General features: G+C 33.4%; 3 protein-coding genes across 3 annotated transcripts in view; 1 reads left to right on the plus strand and 2 right to left on the minus strand.

Annotated features, from left to right (window-relative positions):
• Window positions 1-313: 313 nt before the first annotated feature.
• LOC128190005 (6-phosphogluconate dehydrogenase, decarboxylating-like) lies at window positions 314-10,759 on the minus strand. The gene is made up of 14 exons (XM_052861858.1): window positions 10,626-10,759; window positions 7,394-7,469; window positions 6,866-7,045; window positions 6,423-6,488; window positions 4,444-4,562; window positions 4,065-4,131; window positions 3,497-3,631; window positions 2,716-2,841; window positions 2,516-2,579; window positions 2,133-2,263; window positions 1,837-1,970; window positions 1,362-1,461; window positions 1,086-1,208; window positions 314-862 (listed from the first exon to the last, which is right to left on the minus strand). The coding sequence occupies exons 1-14, from the start codon at window positions 10,637-10,639 to the stop codon at window positions 743-745; spliced, it is 1,455 nt and encodes a 484-aa protein (XP_052717818.1). The 5' UTR covers window positions 10,640-10,759; the 3' UTR covers window positions 314-742.
• Window positions 10,760-10,940: 181 nt separating this feature from the next.
• Window positions 10,941-13,224, plus strand: LOC128189335 (50S ribosomal protein L20-like). Its single transcript, XM_052860904.1, has 5 exons — window positions 10,941-11,109; window positions 11,347-11,457; window positions 12,286-12,363; window positions 12,535-12,600; window positions 12,706-13,224. Exons 1-5 carry the CDS (start codon window positions 10,993-10,995, stop codon window positions 12,871-12,873), a joined length of 540 nt encoding a protein of 179 aa, XP_052716864.1. The 5' UTR covers window positions 10,941-10,992; the 3' UTR covers window positions 12,874-13,224.
• Window positions 13,225-13,910: 686 nt separating this feature from the next.
• Window positions 13,911-20,807, minus strand: part of LOC128187094 (polyamine-transporting ATPase 13A3-like) — a 28,740-nt gene continuing 21,843 nt past the window's right edge. The window contains exons 26-29 of the mRNA XM_052857263.1: window positions 20,576-20,721; window positions 20,278-20,369; window positions 19,933-20,016; window positions 13,911-19,397 (exon numbers count right to left, since the gene is read on the minus strand). Coding sequence (XP_052713223.1) covers window positions 18,810-19,397; window positions 19,933-20,016; window positions 20,278-20,369; window positions 20,576-20,721 — 910 coding nt within the window. The 3' untranslated portion in view covers window positions 13,911-18,809. The remainder of the gene's footprint in view (window positions 19,398-19,932; window positions 20,017-20,277; window positions 20,370-20,575; window positions 20,722-20,807) is intronic.

The following is a 20,807-nucleotide window of genomic DNA, read 5'->3' on the forward strand; positions in this document are numbered from 1 at the left end:
GGTTGTTGTTACCGGTACTCGGAATACATCGGACAGTATTGGTTTAAGCGTCATCTACTGATTCGAAGTCCCGAAATTGAGTCCCGATTAGGGGCGTTTATAACCTTTTATAAGAATTTTTAAAATGCATTATATGGTCAAATAATGTGTAATTTGGAAATTTTAAAATGGTGGTGAAAATTTTGAAAATGATGTACTTTCAGCCATATCAATATCTCAAAATGTCCCATACCACCTTCATTTTCCCTTACGACATATTTCTACCTAAGGTGACTTAAAAGTTCTTACAATAATTAAGATCAAGATTGTTGACTATTTTGAAGAGTATGTTTTTATTACAAAATACATTTAAGTACATTTATTATCAATAATGAATTAAAATAATTTAAAGGGAAAAAATAATGCAGTGATAGCTTGTATAAACTTATACAAGACGGTTTGTTCAGATTGAGATAAAATATTGCCACTTCTATAAATGAAAAAAATATGAAAAATCCCATCTGTGTACATACAATGTATGTACTAACAATGATTACTACAAATAATTCTAAATCCAGTCAAGTTTGAAAAATTCAACAACTTCCTCATGAAACAACACTATGATGTAGATTTGACACAGCTGGTATTCAGTTGGTGAGATGAGATTAAGCCCGATTTGTGGTGGGGGGATATAGCCCCTCCCTCCTGCCCTTCACCCTCAATGCCCCATCAACTCCCTACACAAGAGACCGGTGCGGTGAGATCAGGCCTGGTAGGTGGTGGAGGACACGTTCCCTCCGTGTCCGGTCCAGTTTGTGTGGATGAAGTTTCCCGGTTTGTCCAGAAGCTCGTATGTGTGGGCTCCAAAGTAATCTCTTTGGGCCTATAAGAAAGAGGTGTCATTATAAGCATACTAATATCATTTGTTTTTGAAAATGGTTAACGGAAGATCAATAATAACAATCAAATCGTTTGTAACTATCATTACCCTAAAAGTGTAAACTTGTATTAAAGTAATCTGAAATGATTCAATTCTAGCTTTGACTAAAAATAAAAAATACAAAAAAAACCTTTTTAATGGCAAAGAATCAGCTTTGTTTTATTACCTGAATGAGATTAGCTGGTAATCTAGCAGATCTGTATCCATCAAAGAAAGCCAGAGCGGTGCTGAATGCTGGGGTGGGGATTCCTAAGGTCACAGCTGAGGCCACTACCTTCCTCCAAGAATCCTAGAAAAAAATCAAATTTAGTTTAGATACCCATCACAAATAATTTTTCACCTCAATTCCTTAGCAAAACATAACTTAGTTAGAATATAATTAGGTCAATTACATGTAGGTTAAAAGCCACTAATAGGGGTCATCATAAAGATCATTTTTTACCTGACATTTCTGGACCTCCTTCTTGAAGAAATCGTCCAATAAGAGATTACTGAGATTTGGGTTCTTGTCGAAAGCTTGTTTGATGTTACCTAGGAATACACTAAATGGAAAAAAGAATAGAGATTTTTAGACAACTATTGCATGGGATCAATTGATAAACAGTCAGAATCACTTGATAGTAATACAAAATGTACATAAACTATGAGTTTCTTCTTCTTAATTGATATTTGAGACAACTTTTTTCATGCCCAAATGAGTTGGATAAAATATAAACATAATTATAATCATCATGTCATAAAATTTTATATTCTGATTCTATAATGCACAAGAAATGATACCAGCAATTTGATGCGACAAAAGGAGCTTTAATCTTGTACAATAATACTGTATTTCACTTTGTTGTACAATACAAATTCATCTGCACAAATCACAAACTTTACACTGCAGATCCTCAGCTTCCCGGCTCAACACACACCTTCTAATGATACAGCCTCCTCTCCACATCAGGGCGATACCTCCAAAGTTCAACTTCCATCCCAAGTCCTTGGCAGCTTCTCTCATCAACATAAAGCCTTGGGCATAGGACACTATCTTAGAGGCATACAAGGCCTGCAAAACAAAATCAACTGACATCTAATTGGTCGAAGTATCAGTTTTGTTAATAGGTTTAAAATATTCTCCTATCCAATGATATAACTTAAATCCAGGATTGTCAAAAGAATTGGAAACTTGTAATGTATATTCTAATGTGCAGTTATATTATCTGCTTACATATTTGATGTCATTCACAAACTGCTTTTTATCTCCCTCGTACTTGGTTTTACTGGGACCAGGGATTTGTTTGCTAGCCTCGATTCTCTCCCCTTGAAGTGAGGACAGGCATCTAGCAAACACTGCCTCAGCTGATAAACAAATCAAGAAAAATCAAGATTTCCATCAATAAGTATTCTACACATAAACCTACTGGTTATTACCCCATAAGTATTGAGAGAAGTTTTAAAGTTCAGAGCAATAAAAGCATTAATATGTAATACATTAATTCCCAATAATATAAATCAAACAACAAATAGCAATGTATAATTTGAATATCTGATTATTCTTGCATCAATGACCTCTATACATACATGTAAGTACATGTAATTTAACATCCTTACCAATCAGTGACACAGGGACTCCATATTCAAGTGCAGAAACGGCAGTCCATTTGCCAGTCCCTTTCTACAGATGAAAATAAAGTGAAATTTTTTTTTATAAAACAATATTCTATTTTGCTGAACTCTTTTTCATTGACTAAAAGAACTTTTATATGTTTTAGTTTTATGGCCTTATGGTTTTGGTAATCTTTGTGACTGACCTGTCCCGCTGTGTCTCGGATCTTCTCCAGCAGGTACTTCCCATCTTTGTCCTTGAAGCGTAGAATGTCGCGGGAGATTTCTATCAGGAACGAGTCCAGCTCGCCTTTGTTCCACTCTTCCAGGACCTAAAGAGATTTCAATCAACATATATATCGTAAAATTTCATGCTTCATTACCCTTGGAAAATTCAACTATTAAGGATCATGTTTTTCATCTAGTCTTGGGTTCAATTTTTCCTAAAGCCTAAAATTGGTGAGGTAATTGATTTTAACCTGCAAAACATGGCGCTAACAACATTAACCAGGCGGAAGTAATTTAACATGCAATGGCCAATCCAATTGTCTATAACATGTTAAAATCAAATTACTGAGATATATATTTAGACACAAAGCATTTATTCACCAAAGTCTGAATAATAGAATAATGTAGAAAATAACCTGATTTACATCTAGATGTACATATAAGTTAATTATTTACTTTCATTAATTTCTACAACTTCTGAATGTAAAGAACTGCTGGAGAATTTAAGAAATATTGGTAAATTTAATTAATCAAAACAAAGTTTTCTATTTTTGGCATCTGTGCATTGCTAGCAATGTAATGAATCTCTGACAGGAATAAATGACTACCAATTACTCTCAATATAAACAGAGCTTTCTACTTTGACGGCAAAACAAACAGAAAAACTCTGCTGAAGGGAGAGAACTCATAAATCTGCAAGCTGAATTTAATTGGCTCAAAGTAAATACTGGCCAAGGTTGCATTGATTTGGATTCTTACGTCGGCCATTTCTTCCTGGGACATCCCTAGCGCGTCCTTCATCAGGTGGTAGGCTTCACATATCAGCTGCATGTCACCATACTCAATGCCATTGTGTACCATCTTTACAAAGTGTCCGGCTCCATCAGGACCCACCTGGATAAACACTCAGGAGTAAATGCATGTGAGAGAGAGAGAGAGAGAGAGAGAGAGAGAGAGAGAGAGAGAGAGAGAGAGAGAGCTGTTCAGATAATGTTTTGTTTTCACAATGAGAGAGAAAGAAGAACAGAAGGAATGTTTCATAAATACTCCAAAACAATTTTGCATCAAAATGAGAAAGTACATGTATTTCCTATATCTTGGTTGTCACCAATGTGAAAATGTGCTTTCAACATATGATGACCAGAAAATATACTTTCAACACTGTTAGTAGCTAACCTACTGCCAAAACTAAAATGCTTTTCTTTATTCTTTATACATCCCTTACATCCTAGCTTTAAAATTAAAGCACATTGTCTTTCTTATTGCGTACATTATTTCTAAATGAATTGCTGTATTTCATGCTAATGGCTTGACTTTTTGTACATACCCAATCACAGCATGGCTCGTTGCCAGACTTGGCTGATATGGACTGGAAAATACCCTTGATAGCTGGCCTTAAATATTAAAGAAAATAAATGAGTCCGTTGAAAACTTTATTTCTCTTATTATTTGACACCAACAAGATGTCAACTCATGCTTAAAACAATAAATGTTAAAATATATAGATGAATATTAATTTAAAGAGCTATTTAACACAAGAAATGGCAGTTAGTGTATATCAATTGTGCTTGTCCTTCAGAATGTCTGATACCGGTACGTTGTTTTTATACAAATGCAGAATTCTAACTACCGGTACAAGTAACGAAATTACTATCCATCGTTTGACCAATATATTCTGTACTGGTTATCAGATTGTTCTGACTCACCAAGCTTGTTCTGACCCCCCTGGCATCAGGGAGGGGCCGTATCTAGCACCGTCTTCTCCCCCCGATACACCACTCCCCACAAACAGCAGGCCCTGGGCAGCCAATGCCTTACAGCGCCTCTATAATCATGTCAGAGTTAAAAATAAAGCCAAGCTGATAAATAATCCAAGTTTTATAAATATCTCTTTCATCTTCGATAATTTACTTGATTTTTCATAAAAAAAAAAAAAAAGCTTGTAATAGATGCTAAAATAAAAAAATTACTGAACAAATGTTTTTAAAGGCCGGGGTCGACCTAGATTTTCTGCCACCTGGTAGACAATTAAGCCTATAAGGGCAAAAAGGCGGGGCTACCTCCATCACTGTCGGTGATGTATTCTCTTTTGAGAAGTGGACAGGCATAGCCTACATCCAGTGGATGTAGGCTATGCCTGTCCACTTCTCAAAAGAGAATATCGGTGATGCTGATAAGAGTAAACATTGCATGTGGCTCAGTCCGCTTTGTTTATATACTGGGGAAAACCCAATCTATTAAGAGGGGCTGTATAAATTTTCATATAAAGGGATTTTGATCAGTTTATAATTTTATTTATGTTGTTTTGTAACATATATGTGTGAAGATGATAAAATTTCAATACTGATATATGGCATCCCTGAAACAATAATGGTTTCAAGCATGAAACTTGATCCAAGTAACATTTAGCAGTTCCCCCACTTACAAAGAATAATCAGAGGTTCTCTAGGGATATTTTTCATTCAACTGACTAAAATCCCAGTAGATTGTCATTACGATGTGAGAAGAAAATATGAACACTAATTAACAGCTGGTTGTTGAGAACTCAAATACAACGTTTATAAAACTTTCATTTGCTTTTACAAGCAAACATATATTCATATACCCCTTATTTACCCCATATTAATCATCCTCTGGTGGGAACTAGGAACCAGAGTGAAATTGGAGGGAAATGGAAGGACATCACAATAAGCAGGTAGAAATGAATATTCCAGCTTTGGAAGTAACTAAATGTCGTGGAGAAACTTTTTTTAGCTTTTGACACACTGAGTTGCGATTTTGATGAAGTTCCCGTTGAGAAAAACAGTAAAGGGTTTATTACAAAGTTCTTAGGACAGTGACCCACATTTTGATGACTTTGTGATAAGTCAGGTTCGGGAGACTGAAGATTGAAGAATGTCAGCATTGCTTGTGTTATTTCGTACATCACATACAAAACTATGGTGGCTAGTGGAATGTGCAGATCGAGTAAAGTAGCTTATACCATTGGAAGGACAGAAGGTTGATTTAAATTTCGACACAGAGATATCAAACATAAAATAGGAAGTTTTGCATATGAATTTACTCGCATTTTTTACAATTTATCTACCAAAGATGGGACATTATGCATCTTTATTGCGGACTCATGAAGATTCTTATGTGGAACTAAAAGTAATGTGATAATTTTAACTTAAGGTTTTTAATAAATTTCAATAATTATCACACCAACAGTGTTATTCAAGTGATGGATTAATTTTTAATCAATGCCAAGGTAAAAGATTTTTGCAGGTTCATTTCTCATGCTGTGATGAGTAATCTACAGAGCACATGGCTACAGCCACTTCCTGTGTAAACAAAACATTGGTAATCTCCGCCTCCAATGTCAATCACTAGTTTAGAATTCAAAATTTTGAGCTGCTTCAGAACTTTATAAGATGAATACTCTTTTAATAATTTTTTGTTTGTAAAAACTTTGACGTCAATTGATAGCTGCCTTGGTAGCTACTTCCACACCAAAAATTAGAATTTTTTATTCATGAATAATGCTATTAATTTGAAAATATTCTCTCTGAACTGAAAGCTGCAAAGAAAATTGAATTTCCCATTCATTTTGTGATTGGCTGCTATTTATACCTGGGCCCCGGCCTTTAACTTTTCAATGAAAATCTGTTTTTTTTTGTGTTTCTTTTTTACAAATTAAACTCACATTACTGTCCTGGTATTCTGAATTTCCTCCATCAATAATGATGTCTCCCTTTTCAAGTAATGGTACCTACATCCAACCAAAGAAAAAAAACACAAATGTAAAACATCTATATTCACCAACAACTGTATCAACAACATTTTTCAGTGATTTAAATATATGCAAGTTTCTCACAACCAAAAGTTAAATATTACAGTTTAATAGAACAAACACACTTAAAACAAATTCATATTATTTAAATCAAGGTCAATTATAATCCCCTGCTACAAAAACTTAAGGATTTAAGAAAATGAAGGAAATCCATTAAATCAACCAGTTGTCTGAAGTTATATAAAGATTGTCCATTATGACTTTCAAATCAAAGAAACTGCGTGTTTCTACAGAAAAATAATAAAGATACATCTCTGCTCTATATCTTAGTGCCTAAAAATGGATTATCCCCTGACCAGTTTGAGAATGAAGTCATCCACTGCCTGCCCGGCCTTGACCAGTAACATGACCCTCCTTGGCTTCTTCAGTTTGCTGACCATGTCCTCCAGAGATTTGGCCCCCACAACCTTTGTACCTTTGGCCTCATTTTGTAGAAACTGTTCTACTTTTTCGACAGTTCTGTTAAAAGCAACGACCTACAAAAACCCGATTTCCAATTAACTCAGACCAAAAATTGAATCCAAAATTAAAATATCAAAGAACGTATAATTTTAATATCTTATTTATACTTCAATGTTGACTATGTAGCACTATAATACAGAACATGCTTATATTGAAATCAAGCTTATATTAAGTAATTTTCGTTCTTTTCTATCTAAAAATGTTCCAGTATTACAAATTGATTGCATACATGTATATTACATTTACAATGAATCATTCATTCATGGGACTTTTCTTTGAGTGTGTTTGCAAAAAGCTTAAACTGTTGAATTCATGCAAAATGTTTGGGGTTTTTTTCATACAAAACTTGATCAATGTCTTACTGTATAACCGTTGTCATTCATGTTCAGAATTAGATTCTGGCCCATGACTGCCAGTCCAATCAAAGCAATGTCCCCTCTGAGGAGAGAAAAATATGAAACTTGTTGAAAATTCTGAGACCAAATTACATGTACTACATACTGAATTTACAATAATGGCCTATGTTTTGTCTTATAAATAATTTTTTTTCAAAATGACGATATCGATAGTATAGAATACATGGTCATCCATGCTTAATACAGTTATTTGAAACTCTCTCTCTCTCTCCTCTCTCTCTCTCTCTCTCTCTCCAAATTGAATTTATCAAGTTGATTTAATGCTTATTCCATCAACACATATATATATGCAAACTGACATTTTACAAAGCCAGGCATTTTCTGCCCTTCATGCTATGGGTAAAATTTGTAGTGTTCCATAAACAGAAATATTGTAATTCAATGACCTTTATGTTGATTTTATGAACTTGTTATGTCAAATTTTGACTTGGTATTGATTACAAAGTTTAACACGACAATTTGTTTGATAGTTAGTGAGGCGTATCAACAATAAAATTTCTGTTGAACAGAAAACAAACTGGTCATTAAAAACAGCTGAGTTGATAAATTAACATCTAATACATATACATAGCTACAAATAAAACTATAATGAAAAACTTTTCACCCTCATCAAATAATAACTAGAATGGTCCCCAACAAATGACATTTTTTTTTATCATCAGGTACTAGTGTTCCATCTCTCCAAAAAATATACAAGCTATAAAAAGAATAATGAACTCTGTAACTTATCTCCTATCTCATCAGCATTATACATACAATACAGTCAAGATGAAGATTTATATCAGTATATGGTAAAGTTCACTATATTCAGATAGCTCACCCATTCATTTTAACTTACATGGGCACTAATTTTTTAATCTTTAATAATATCTCCACTTTTACTAACTTTCATGTGACAAAATGGGAATTTTTAAAATTTGGTCTTCACTTGATTTATCATTGCATTTCGTACAAACTAAATTTATTTTAGTAAAAAAATTATGTATTTTGTAAGTTATGAAAATTTGTTTAATTAATAAATACAAAAGTTGCGACAAATTAGAATTTCAGGTGATTTGCAAATGCTGATCTAGTCATTAGCATTGATATGCATGTCCTTGCTCAGAGTATGACATTACAGATTTGCTCCCTTCTAGCTACTTCAGCAAATTTTTAACACTGGTGGTAGATAAAAGGATGATTGCATTCTCTGCAATGATGAAACAGGAAGTTTGCGTATCTATCATTTCCCTCCAAGTCATAGACACTCATATCCCTAATCAGGAAGTTAAAACTCGCTTATGTTTGTTTTCCAAGTTTCTTTACAACCCTCCCACATATACGCTAAAATAAAAACTGATGTCAGGAAAAGAAATATGCAAGGAGAAAAAGTTCCTTTATTCTACATTTGGGCAAGGAAACTTAAAATTTTCAAAAAGTACAACAAAATTTTCTAATCTCTGCTTAAATATAAATAATACTTTACAGTGAACTTTGATTGCATGCAAAGTAACAGTTCAGTGTATGTGATTTCGTGACATTTTATAAAGGTAATATCTTTTGTGTGATCAAATTCCCTTGTAGCTTTCACAATTGGAATCATGACGTGTTTTAAAGGTAAACATTTCTGAGGGTGAAATTTTCCCTCGTTGGTTGCTTTATATAGATGTTAAATTCGTTTACAAAAAGACAGACTATTTAACCTGTCTCACCATAAACCTTTTTGTTCAATTCATTTTTTTTAATCTGAACAATTTTGACCATAGGAAAGAATTTTCGCTGCAAGTGTAACCAACACTTTGGGACCTCAATAAAATGTTTATGTTGAAATGCAGTTGATCTTAATAGATATTTGAAAAAAAGATTGACAACAGTATATACATGTAGAAGCTACATGCTACAGTTGGAAGGGTCCATGCAATTTCCCTATATACAATTTAAGGGGGCATACATCAATTATTTAATATCAAAATTACTTACACCTACTATAATGTTTATGTTCAATGCTACAATTAAAACTGCTGTATCAGCATTCTTAAATTTAAAAGATCAGGCCATATACTGTAATCTTATCTGGTTTACTACCTTTAATAAAACAGTTGGAATGGTCAGGAAATGTTTATCATTGTTATTTGTTGAAAGGTATCGCATGCATGAACTTTTTAGTATAAACTCCAGCTGATGAAGAAAGTAATTGCATTGCGTGTCTTTAAAGCATATACACACCTATCAAATATCTATATGTGTATGAAGAAAGAGTTAACCATTTGTTTACAGGGCATAATACTTTGTGTACAGAGGTTAATCATTAATCAGAGTATACATATTACAAATAATTTTTGTAAGACTCTGGTTATCATTAATATCCAAAATATTTGATTCAGAAGAATTAATTAAGATTTCACTGGGTTTTTTTTTTCAAACTACCCTGGACATTGAATTTGAGCCGATGTGTGCTGTCGAGTCAGGGAGAGAGTCCGGTCTTCTTGATCTCTGATGTAGTATTTAGAAATTTTGTCTTTTTGTCATTTTACAATTTTGCACATGCATGCATGTAAATGCCTTAATTAATTGTACCTGTCACCTGTGCAATCAGTTTTGCGCAATCAGTTTTTACTGTCTATGTTATGTTCACAGTTTTATTGCATTTTGAAACATCAGATAGGAAAAGTTGTTCAATCAAACAGAAATTTATCCACAAGCGTCAGTTTTAAATATAGCTTCACTTGCATACAGAAAACAAATTGCAAATATTGAAAATTCAGAGGGAAATGGGTGCAAATTATAAGAATGAAGTATGATTCTTTGTACATGACTTTATGTTGTTTAGCAAGTATGATTGATTTATGCCTGTAATGTCAAACAAACACAATCTCTTGAGTCATAAATAAACTTACTTTATCAGTTCTGTTTATGAGTCTTCATGAATCAATTCTAAAGGGCAATTATTTAATTTCTATCTGATGTGACAATTGTATCCATCATAATATTCCCTTTCATTACCAAGTGTTAACGAGATAGCCTAAGTTAGGTAAATTGTTTCTTACATCCGTGATTAAAAAAAACAAAACCTTGAATATCATGCAATACTGCAGTACAAGTAAAATGCATGTAAATTTTCATGACAGGAAATGTCATCTTTAAAATACATAGAAAATAATAGTGATTGTAAAATAGTAGTAGAAAACTAGCTACTCACGTCGGCTGTGCCATGTTTTTAATCTGTCTGTAGCTACGATGACACTCCACCAATGACTAAAGCAGCCGGTTTCTTGCACGTCTTGGTCCTATTACCTGATCCCTGACCTTTAACCTTATTCTACTTTCATTTTTCATTCACCCCAAAATTCTTTTCTATATAATGAAAAACAATGATATGGCTATTTTGATAAAATAAATAGATACAATTCTGATTAATATAATATAGAAATATACAAATGTTTTAAAGTTATTTAAAGACAAATATATGTACCTATCACATTTTTTGAACGACTTATCTAATAAAGTGAACAAACAGAAAGTACAATATACCCTTGCAACGTGATAACAGAAAAAAATATATAAACATGGTTTTCTTGTCTCGTCAAGTGTACGGTAGACTTCATCGTCTCAGGAAAATGCATGAAGGAATTACACATCCAGATCGAACCAACAAAAAGAACTTTATTTTCAGAATGACTTGGGTTTGTAGTTGATGTTTTGACGAATTGGCCCGAATTTGCACTTGGTTCATACATTACTCTTGTATTCTCAATTGTATCTGTCATCAAGACATTACTTAAGCCCTTTTTTGTAATCTAGTATTTGAATTGAAATAATTATTTATATTTTATTACGGCAGCTGATGTGTAAAAAAGATCATTATAAACATATTTTATAGACCCAGGTACAGAGGTACATGTATATGGTGTATTTTTCAGCATTTTTATGGCAGAAGAAGGAACTGTTACACTATAGCCATTAGAGCAGCCCAGAAAATGTTACAAAGAGCTTCCAAAAACCGACATCAAAAGAAAATTAATATGAAAGCTGTGAGTATGAAGAATGTGTATAACATGTTTATGTTTGTAAATACATGTGTAGGTTTTATAGGTGCCGGTAATAAGACCAACATCCCAAGTTTTCTACCCCTGGCAGGAGTTAACCAACCTGTCAGTTCCAGGGTTTGGCACAGGACCAAATGTAATGGAATCGGAGAAGCAGTGGCAGATCAGACTGGGATTTGAACTTTGGGCCCCCTTAATTTTCTATAGTTAGGTGTTCTACCAACTAAGCGTTCTGAAGTCAGCAATCAAGCTAGTCATCATATGTCTGATTATGCTACTAAACACAGGGCATTGCCATTCTACTCCTCTCAATCTTCTGTATATCAAGTTATATTTGGGTTAGAAATAAAATGCCAAACCTTGTACCAAAGGAGTACCTGGGAGAACCAAAACTTGGATGTTTCTGAGATATCTTTCAGTTAAATTCAAGTATGTTAATGATGATAATCAAATAATATTCCATAGGATTTTGTCAGTGTGCACTCTTCTGGCTTAGTATTTAAATTTTGAGTGGGTATTAAAATAAGAAGATAGTTGTTTTATTGCAATGTTGCATCTTAATTTTATTGAAAATAGATAGCATTTCAAGAAAGAAATAATCTAATATTGTTAATTGAATACAGACAAAAAAGACTATAATAATTGAACCCTAGTACATAAACCGTATATATTTTTAATCAAACTAAAAATATCAACAACACTGAGGATTAAAGTGTAATATAAAAAATGCCCATCCATGTGTGATGTATGCTTTTTGGTGGATTTTTTTTTACATGCTATCTATTATTAAGTGTCTTGTGTTGATAATTTCAGCTGTGGGTCCAGCGTATTACAGCAGCATTACAAGAACACCAATTTGAATATACTCCATTCATGTCAGTCTTATCCGAGGTAAGATCTTTAGTATTTAATCTATGTATCATATACTAAATTTATCTTGCCTCATGCTTGTTAAAGAGAAAAATATCTGTTCTTTATGGTAGTCTTGTTTTGATCTAATTGAATACACAAAAAAATTGATCACTTTTACTTGTATCTTATTTCTGTGCAATATATTTGCAGGCAGATGTCCAATTAAACAGAAAAGTCTTACACGACATATGTATATATGAACCAAGGACTTTTAAGGTATGATGTTGAAATTTATGTGTAACTTTGACATTCCATTTATTGATAAATTGGTGCCAAGACCAGGATTCTAACATTTGACGTATGAACTGCATTGTTTTACAGAGTCTGGTGGAGTTTGCTAAACAGAGATACAATGAGATGGGATTATACGACGCAGTGGCTCCAGTTCCACCAGGAATCATGACTAGATCCATGTTTGAAAAAGGAGAAAAAATAAAAGCTAAACGAGAAATAAAGCGACAAAAACTAGGACAGAAAATCTTGAAGTAATGACTTTTTTCACTTAGGAGTTGGTACAAGAAGGGATTATTTACTGGCAGTGCATTGCCAGATTGGTGTGTTCTATACATTTGGAGCTGACAAGAACACTATATATAAAGTCAGAAATGACTGTAGTTTGTGAGACTTAAGTACAGCTTCCAATATTCAGCATTTGAAAGAAATTATAAAATGGCTGACAATTTCTATGTTTGCTTGTCCTTTTCCGTGTACCTGGAAATTCCTAGGGCTGATATTTCAGGTGCTTGTTGAAATGTTACATGTTTGACAGTGCAGATAATACAGTGAGCTAACTTTTCGTGTGTGAAAGTACCGGTATTTGAGAATGTGAAATATTTTCTTTGACAAATATGTATGTATGCTTGTTTGTTTTTGTATGTTATACATGGTTGATAAAAATTTCTTAGCATTAAAAAGTCAAATACAGTTTTCAATACTTGTTATTATTAAAGAAATATATCCCACTCTGAAAAACATTTAAAGGAATAAAACTCCATCAGTCTTCGAGATATCAATTTGCTGTTTGGGGCAACTGCTAGGTGTATTTCTCAAAACTCTTCCTGGAATTTACCAACTGTCAACTAATATATGTAAGGGATCAACTTGCTGCAACAGTTAGTTTATCAGAACTCATCCTCACAATGTCAGGGGTCCTGAGTCCACTCGGCCACAGTATGAGGATGATCAGAACTATAATGGCATATTACATGTACCGGTAGGAATTTCAGAGATTACAGAACCTTGGATGCTTCACAAATACTTTAATTGTACCAGTATGTAAAGAAGAACATGATACAAGTACATGTATATGCAACACTTTAATTAATTGTACCTCTTCTATTTTTGTTATTACCAAACATTTGTCCAAAGATTTACTATCCACTTTTGCATATCTCGAGCTATTTGTACATCATAGATAATTCAGGCTAGGAAAATCTTGCAAAGAACAAAATCATATCTCTAGCATCAGTTCATCATTTTTATCCCATTTTTCTGAGAAATTCAGATATAAAGATATCAAAACAATACATTGAGTAAAAATTTTATTATCAAACACAGCATTTAGAACAGAACTTAATTTATTTTATTTGCATTTCAATGTGCTCAGAACATGTAAACATGTAATAATGCTGCTCACCTAAAAGGAAATACCCACTCCAACAACAGGGGCATCTTTTTACTCTGCTCTCTTTGTCATATAATTACATGTATATATAAATTATATGTCATAGAGAGCAGAGCAGATAAGATGCCCCTGTGCTTCAATATATTATATACATTCTTACAGAAAATGAGATTTCTTTTTTTTAATCACAGTGATGGAGTAATTGATATAACAGATACAAAGCGTGTAATTGTATAACTGAATAATTTAAATACTAGTTAATTAATAAGGTTTGACAATGTTGTACCATCACCTCTTCTAGACAGAAATTCTTTTAACACAAGAAAACAGTATAAACGAGGAGCACAGAAATAACTAAGATTCAACAATGAGAAAGTACTGTGAAATCATTAAAATTCACGGTGGCTCAATTTTCATGGTATTCGTTGGTAGCCCTCACCCATGAATTTACAACCATTACGAAAACTAATTATAAAAGATTTATTTTTCCTGCTGAGACTGAAAACTGATGCATCCATTGAATTACATCCCCACAAATTAGCAAAAAACTCACAATACCAGAAAATTGGCCCCCATTAAATTAAATGCTTCCATGGTAACCAGTGAGCATATCTGTTTCACAAATGCACGGACTTCTCTAATTTACCGGTATACTCTATATATGATACATTACACACTCGCACACAAATAATCCAACAAAAACTATCAGTTTAAAACAAGAGGCCCAAGGGCCACATTGCTCACCTGAGCAACAATAGCCATTATAAAATCAGCTTTACGGAGTAATATACCAAAAAAATATATGGACAATGTAGTCTAACAGATCCTGTATATCAAAAATTCAATTTTTTCCCAGGATATTCTGTTTATCATTGATCCCTTTTTGTCAGAGTATAGTCATTTCACATATTGAGCATTACAGTTCTCAAGAACATCTAAATCAAATAAGATATAAACCTACATCAAACTTGTGTCAGCCCAAGAATGGCCAAATGGTTTTTGAGAATAAATTTTTTTAAAGATTAACTCTATTTACTCCTATGTAAAACTTCCACCCCCCCATTGTGGCCCCACCTTACCCCTGGGGACCATGATTGGAACAAACTTGAATCTACACTATCTGAGGATGCTTCCACACAAGTATCAGCTTTTCTGGCCAAATAGTTTTTGAGATATATATTTTGAAAGTATAACTCTATATACTCCTATGTAAAACTTCGACCCCCCATTCTGGCCCCATCTTACCCCTGGGGATCATGATTTGAACAAACTTGAATCTTTACAATCTGAGAATGCTTCCACACAAGTATCAGCTTTTCTGGCCGAATGGATTTTGAGAAGAAGATTTTTAAATATTAACTCTATATACTCCTATGTTAAACTTAGACCACCCCCCCCCCCCATTGTGGCCCAACCTTACCCACGGGGACCATGATTGGAACAAACTTGAATCTACACTATCTAAGGATGCTTCCACACAAGTATCAGCTTTTCTGGCCAAATGGTTTTTGAGAAGAAGATTTTAAAGATTAATTCTAAATACTCCTCTATGTAAAACTTCGACCCCATTGTGGCCCCACCTTACCCCCGGGGACCATGATTTGAACAAACTTGAATCTACACTATCTGAGGATGCTTCCACACAAGTATCAGCTTTTCTGACCAAATGGTTTTTGAGAAGAAGATTTTTGAAATATATCACCAAATTTTCAATAAATCCTAATTATTTCCCCTTAAAAGGGTGTGTCCCTTTATTTTAACAAACTTGAATCCCCTTTACCCAATGATGCTTTGTGCCAAGTTTGGTTGAAATTGGCCAAGTGGTTCAGGAGAAGAAGTCGAAAATGTAAAAAGTTTACAGACAGACGGACAGATGGACGGACAGACAGACGGACGCCGGACAAAAAATGATAAGAAAAGCTAACTTGAGCTTTCAGCTCAGGTGAGCTAAAAAGGAGAATGCAGGCAGTGATAAAAGCAAACACAACAATGGGCTGGTTTGACCAGCCTTAAGATCAACAGTGAACTATGTAAGTACAGGGGTATGAAACTAAACTAATACCTGGTAAAATAAAAAAGACTATAAAATGTAAACATTGGATCAGACACTGATAAATCATGAACAAGAAAATCAGGCTGAAGTCTTAAGACTTGTCTTGTTTTGCCTACCATCTATCTACATGTGCATATACTAGTACATGTAGTGTAAAACAGATCAACACTAATTCTAAATTCTGATCCTAAATCAAATTTGAGCGTTTATTTTTTTGAGTCTGAGTGAAACAAAAATAAACCGAATTTATCAATATAACTGAGAGTTTGAGATAAAAAAAAAACAACAAATTACTAGTAATTAAAAATAAAAATTATACAAAACCAAAATATTGGTTTGTAAATTAATACCGAAGTTTGAATTAATTGGTGTAGATTTAGTTTGACCACTTGCATTACAATCGTACAAATATCTATGTTATCAGAAATGGTGGATGCCTTAATAAAATATCATATAACAAAAATGCATACAATGTAAATAGCAAATTATAGAAATAATAATCATATAAATAGTGCAGATACCAACTGAAGGCAACATTTACAGTGTTATAAAAGGCTGGGTGTACATAAAACAATCGATGAAAACTTTTGAACACAAAAGTGAAAACCATCAGATCGTTTATTACAATAGTGAGTAAATAAAGACTTCCCTATTTATCTTACAAGACAGGATTTCATCCTTCTATTTTATATAATATTCCTACATTTCTACATATACACAATTTATCTTACAAGGCAGGATTTTATCCTCCTATCAATAATATTCCTACATTTCTACATGTAAACAATTTCTTAATGATATACATGTACTGTATATAAGGAAATATTCGCCCCCGTTTTATTTTTGCCCCTTTCGCCTTTGTTATCAGCGAGCGAATTAAGGCTGGGCAAATTCCAATGTCTCAAATTATCTCTCTTAAAACATGACTGTGTATGAGCGAATTCAAGACAAAGAGAAACTGTTTGCAAGTGTAGAAAGTCGAAAATTATATGGGGTGATAATAACCCTGTATACAGTATAATTTTGGCATTTCATAATCTGAGAAAACACAATGAATACTGTTTACTACATGTTTAGTTAAAAAAATAATTATTACATTTCATATTTAGTATCTCAATATTCTTAATACGTTGAATAATTTAATTACCATATATGTAGTCATCTTTTCACAACATCAAGATCAGAATAGAAATTTTATTTTTCACCTCTCAAATAGAGATGGTCAAGCAATAAGTAAAAATAGGCATACACAATAGTTTACATGTAAACAATTAAATTTACAGCCAAACAACTACTGCTCTACTACTAAACAACAAAGAATGAATTTCAAAATATAAATATACATGTTCTACCAAAAAAGCCTAATTTAGTCCGAACAGATTCTAAAAAATTATCTTTCAGTGAAAAAAATTATGAAATATTGGGAAAAACGTACATGGTATGTAAATTCTATCAAAAACAGCACCACAAGTATCATTTTAATCTATAGTCTGCCCCAAGATATCTATGCAGCAGATTTGGACGATTTTTAATAAAAATGCACATACATACGTATGAAAGAAATGCAACTGAAATCGTTAAAAAGGAATATATCTAATATATCTTCATCATGTTCATTAATTGACACATTTTCATTTTTCACTCTTAAAAATTCACAAGAATGAAAACAGATTTCTTACAGAGATTTATAACAGGAAAAGTTTAAATCTTTTATCCAATCGGAAGTCACTCTGAATACCTCATACAATTTTTCAACCTTATCATCCGGGTACTTATGTCTGTTGCAATGCAAAATCCCGTAAACTTTGTGTAGACCGTGTATTGAAACCTGACAAGATAGTGGGGGCATTTCAAAGGAGAAATCTTGAGACTTTTTCATACTACTGATGAACATCGTTTGAACCCTGAGGTATTTTAAATATTGAATGATTGAAGAAAATGTGCTGCATAAATATCTTGGGACAGAATATAGTGATTTTTTAAAAACATAATGCTGCATGTAAACTCCATCATGGGAAGAATGGTATGTTTGGCTCTTGAAGTGAACTAAAAGCTACGATCAACAAAGAATACTTTGTTTAAAAAGGCAAAATTGAGATCATATTAATTTGAATCTGTGACACAACAAAGTCTACAAAAATATAATTTGATGAATACAGAAGAACTGTATCACCAGTTTCTTTGGTAAAGTACAATAGATTTTGACAAGTGATTTTTTTTGGTAAAAATTGACTTTGAGATTGAAAATGTGCACAACAGCAAGATAGGGAGAGAATACTCAATACCCAATTCAAATATCTACATATTATGTATATCATTAACTGTATAAATGACAGTCCAATTCAATTCTAGAATGACATTGACCTTGGATCCCTATCTGTGGGTAGGTCAAGGACAAGGTATGTAAAGTTTGATTTTTGAAAGAAACAAAACTGACAAGTGAATTTGAAGTTTCCCCTGACCTGAAATCAGAATCATAGTGGATTGCATAGTAGATATAAAGACAACACTTTCTTGACTGGTCCTGGAAATAGGACTTGTTGTACAGATAAAAACATTACATTTTAAGCATTTCTAGATTTTCATGGGCATAGATTGTTCTAAATTTCTATTTTCTAAAAATTTGTAAAAATACTAAATACATTTTTTTTTACTATCATATACATGTATAAATTATACTAATTACATTCTACTTTCAAATAACTTAATAGTATGAAGAATCTGTGAACATACAGGTATTTTTTTTCCCTAAGAGTTTTTGGGATCCAACACCTTTTTCCTGTCCGGGGGTGGATCAAGGAGAGGAATTGCATTAGAACTGTTAGACATTTGGTCTCTGGATCTTGCATGAGCGAGAGAAGTGATTTCATCAGACAGAATACTGTCGTCGTTCCCTGGAACAAAACCTAGCTTCCCGTTGGCATCCGATTCACTGAGTGTCCTCACCTTCTGACTAATCTTAACGGGGCCTGGTGCGTCATTAGGTTCACCATTAGCGATGCAGGGTAGAGATCCTTGATTCACCGAGAATTTACCCACGTTTGTTAGTTGTTGGTTGGGTGGTGGTATCTTGCTAGATGATACGGAAACGAGGCTCTTGACATCTGATTCGGAATCGGAGAGACAGTAAAGACTACCATCGTGGTTTGAACTGATGCTGACTAACCGCGTGTACCCATTAGCCATGCCTCCTGGTGATGATTCTATTGGTGGCCAGTCTGGATTCTCAGTTATTTCTCTTTCAATTGTTTTATACTTCACTTCTGTGTGGTGGAAACAATGGTCAATAAATCGTGAAAATTTCCTTCGTAAATATGGATTGTCAAGCAGGTATGTCTGCAAGTAAAGGAAAGATAATACATGTACTATTATACTGTATAATAAATGTCATTAAGACAAAAAATTAAGTTCAATATCACTGCACATTCTTTAATCAAAAAGCACTCAATGGGTTAGTTTTAAAGTAAACAGATTAAGGGGAGAGAAAATGGGTTCAAAATGAGATATTACAGAGGACTGCTAAAACCTTGACATTTGACTACAAAATTGGTTCAAGGTCACAACACACTCCTTACCAACAGGCAGTCCTTGATAGAAACTGAGCCATTTTGGAGAAAATAAACTTATAAAGAAAGAATTTTTTTCACAAAGGTCTTGGTCCAAACTCATTGCCTATATTTACCCAACAAGTACAGGTATTCTTTATTTATTCTTTAACAAAGTTAGGTGAGGGAGAGAGAAAATGGCTTACACAAGTGATTTTGGATGGACCAAAAGATCTTTCACTATTGGGCAATTGCAGTATAGGGCCCTTGTAAGATTTAATATATGACTATGTTCCAAAAGATATCTCAAATATACATGTACCTACCTCAATCAGCACGGACAGTAAGAAGTTGGCAGCAGCGATCCCTAGATACAGCAGGCGATAGCTGACCTGTTCCGGCGGACGAAGCTGTAATGAAACACAGGAAACAAATTTTGAAACATTCCCTAAAGTAGTAGCTTATATACTATGCTAATAATAATTTGTTGTCATTAATGTGAATAAACTTTGAAAAGTAATTCATTAAAACATCAAAAGGTAGCCAATGAATATAAGACATTTGTATTGAAAACACAGAATCAATACATGTATATGCTTGTATAAGACTGTGACCTTGATCTTGCACAACTTGTACAAAAGTTGCTGAGATATTGATAAGATTTGACTTGCCTCCATGAGGTTTTTAAATCCTTCAGGTTCGGGGTAAATTGTGACCCAGACAGTTGTTAAAAAGCAAACAATCACATTTGCTAGAAACCAATCTACAATACAAATCAAATAACATTTCCATCAAATTCGAAGAAAAAACATAAAATAGATGTATATGTTCCTGTACTTCTTCAAATGGGCAAACGTATTACAATATGAAAACTTACAGTTAATGGCAGACATCCTTTTTAAATATTTCAATAAACATATCAAACTTTTTAATGAGCAAAAGTACATGTAAGACAATAAAAGAACTTACAATTGGTAAACATGTTTTTCCGATACGGATATCCTTTGGCAAAAGTGACGGCCAAAATGATGTACTGATAGGTGGAGATGGAGAAAACAGCGGTGTTCTCATAGCTCCAGTAGTCATCATCAGGGTTCTCCTCAAAAGGCTCAAACCTGCAGCAATGTTATACACTGAATGAGTCAAGTATCAAATTCATGCTAATACATTACTGCGTACGCAACAATCAAATACATGTAAA

This window comes from Crassostrea angulata, chromosome 6 (assembly GCF_025612915.1).
Source record: "Crassostrea angulata isolate pt1a10 chromosome 6, ASM2561291v2, whole genome shotgun sequence".
NCBI classification, from domain to species: Eukaryota; Metazoa; Mollusca; class Bivalvia; order Ostreida; family Ostreidae; genus Magallana; species Magallana angulata.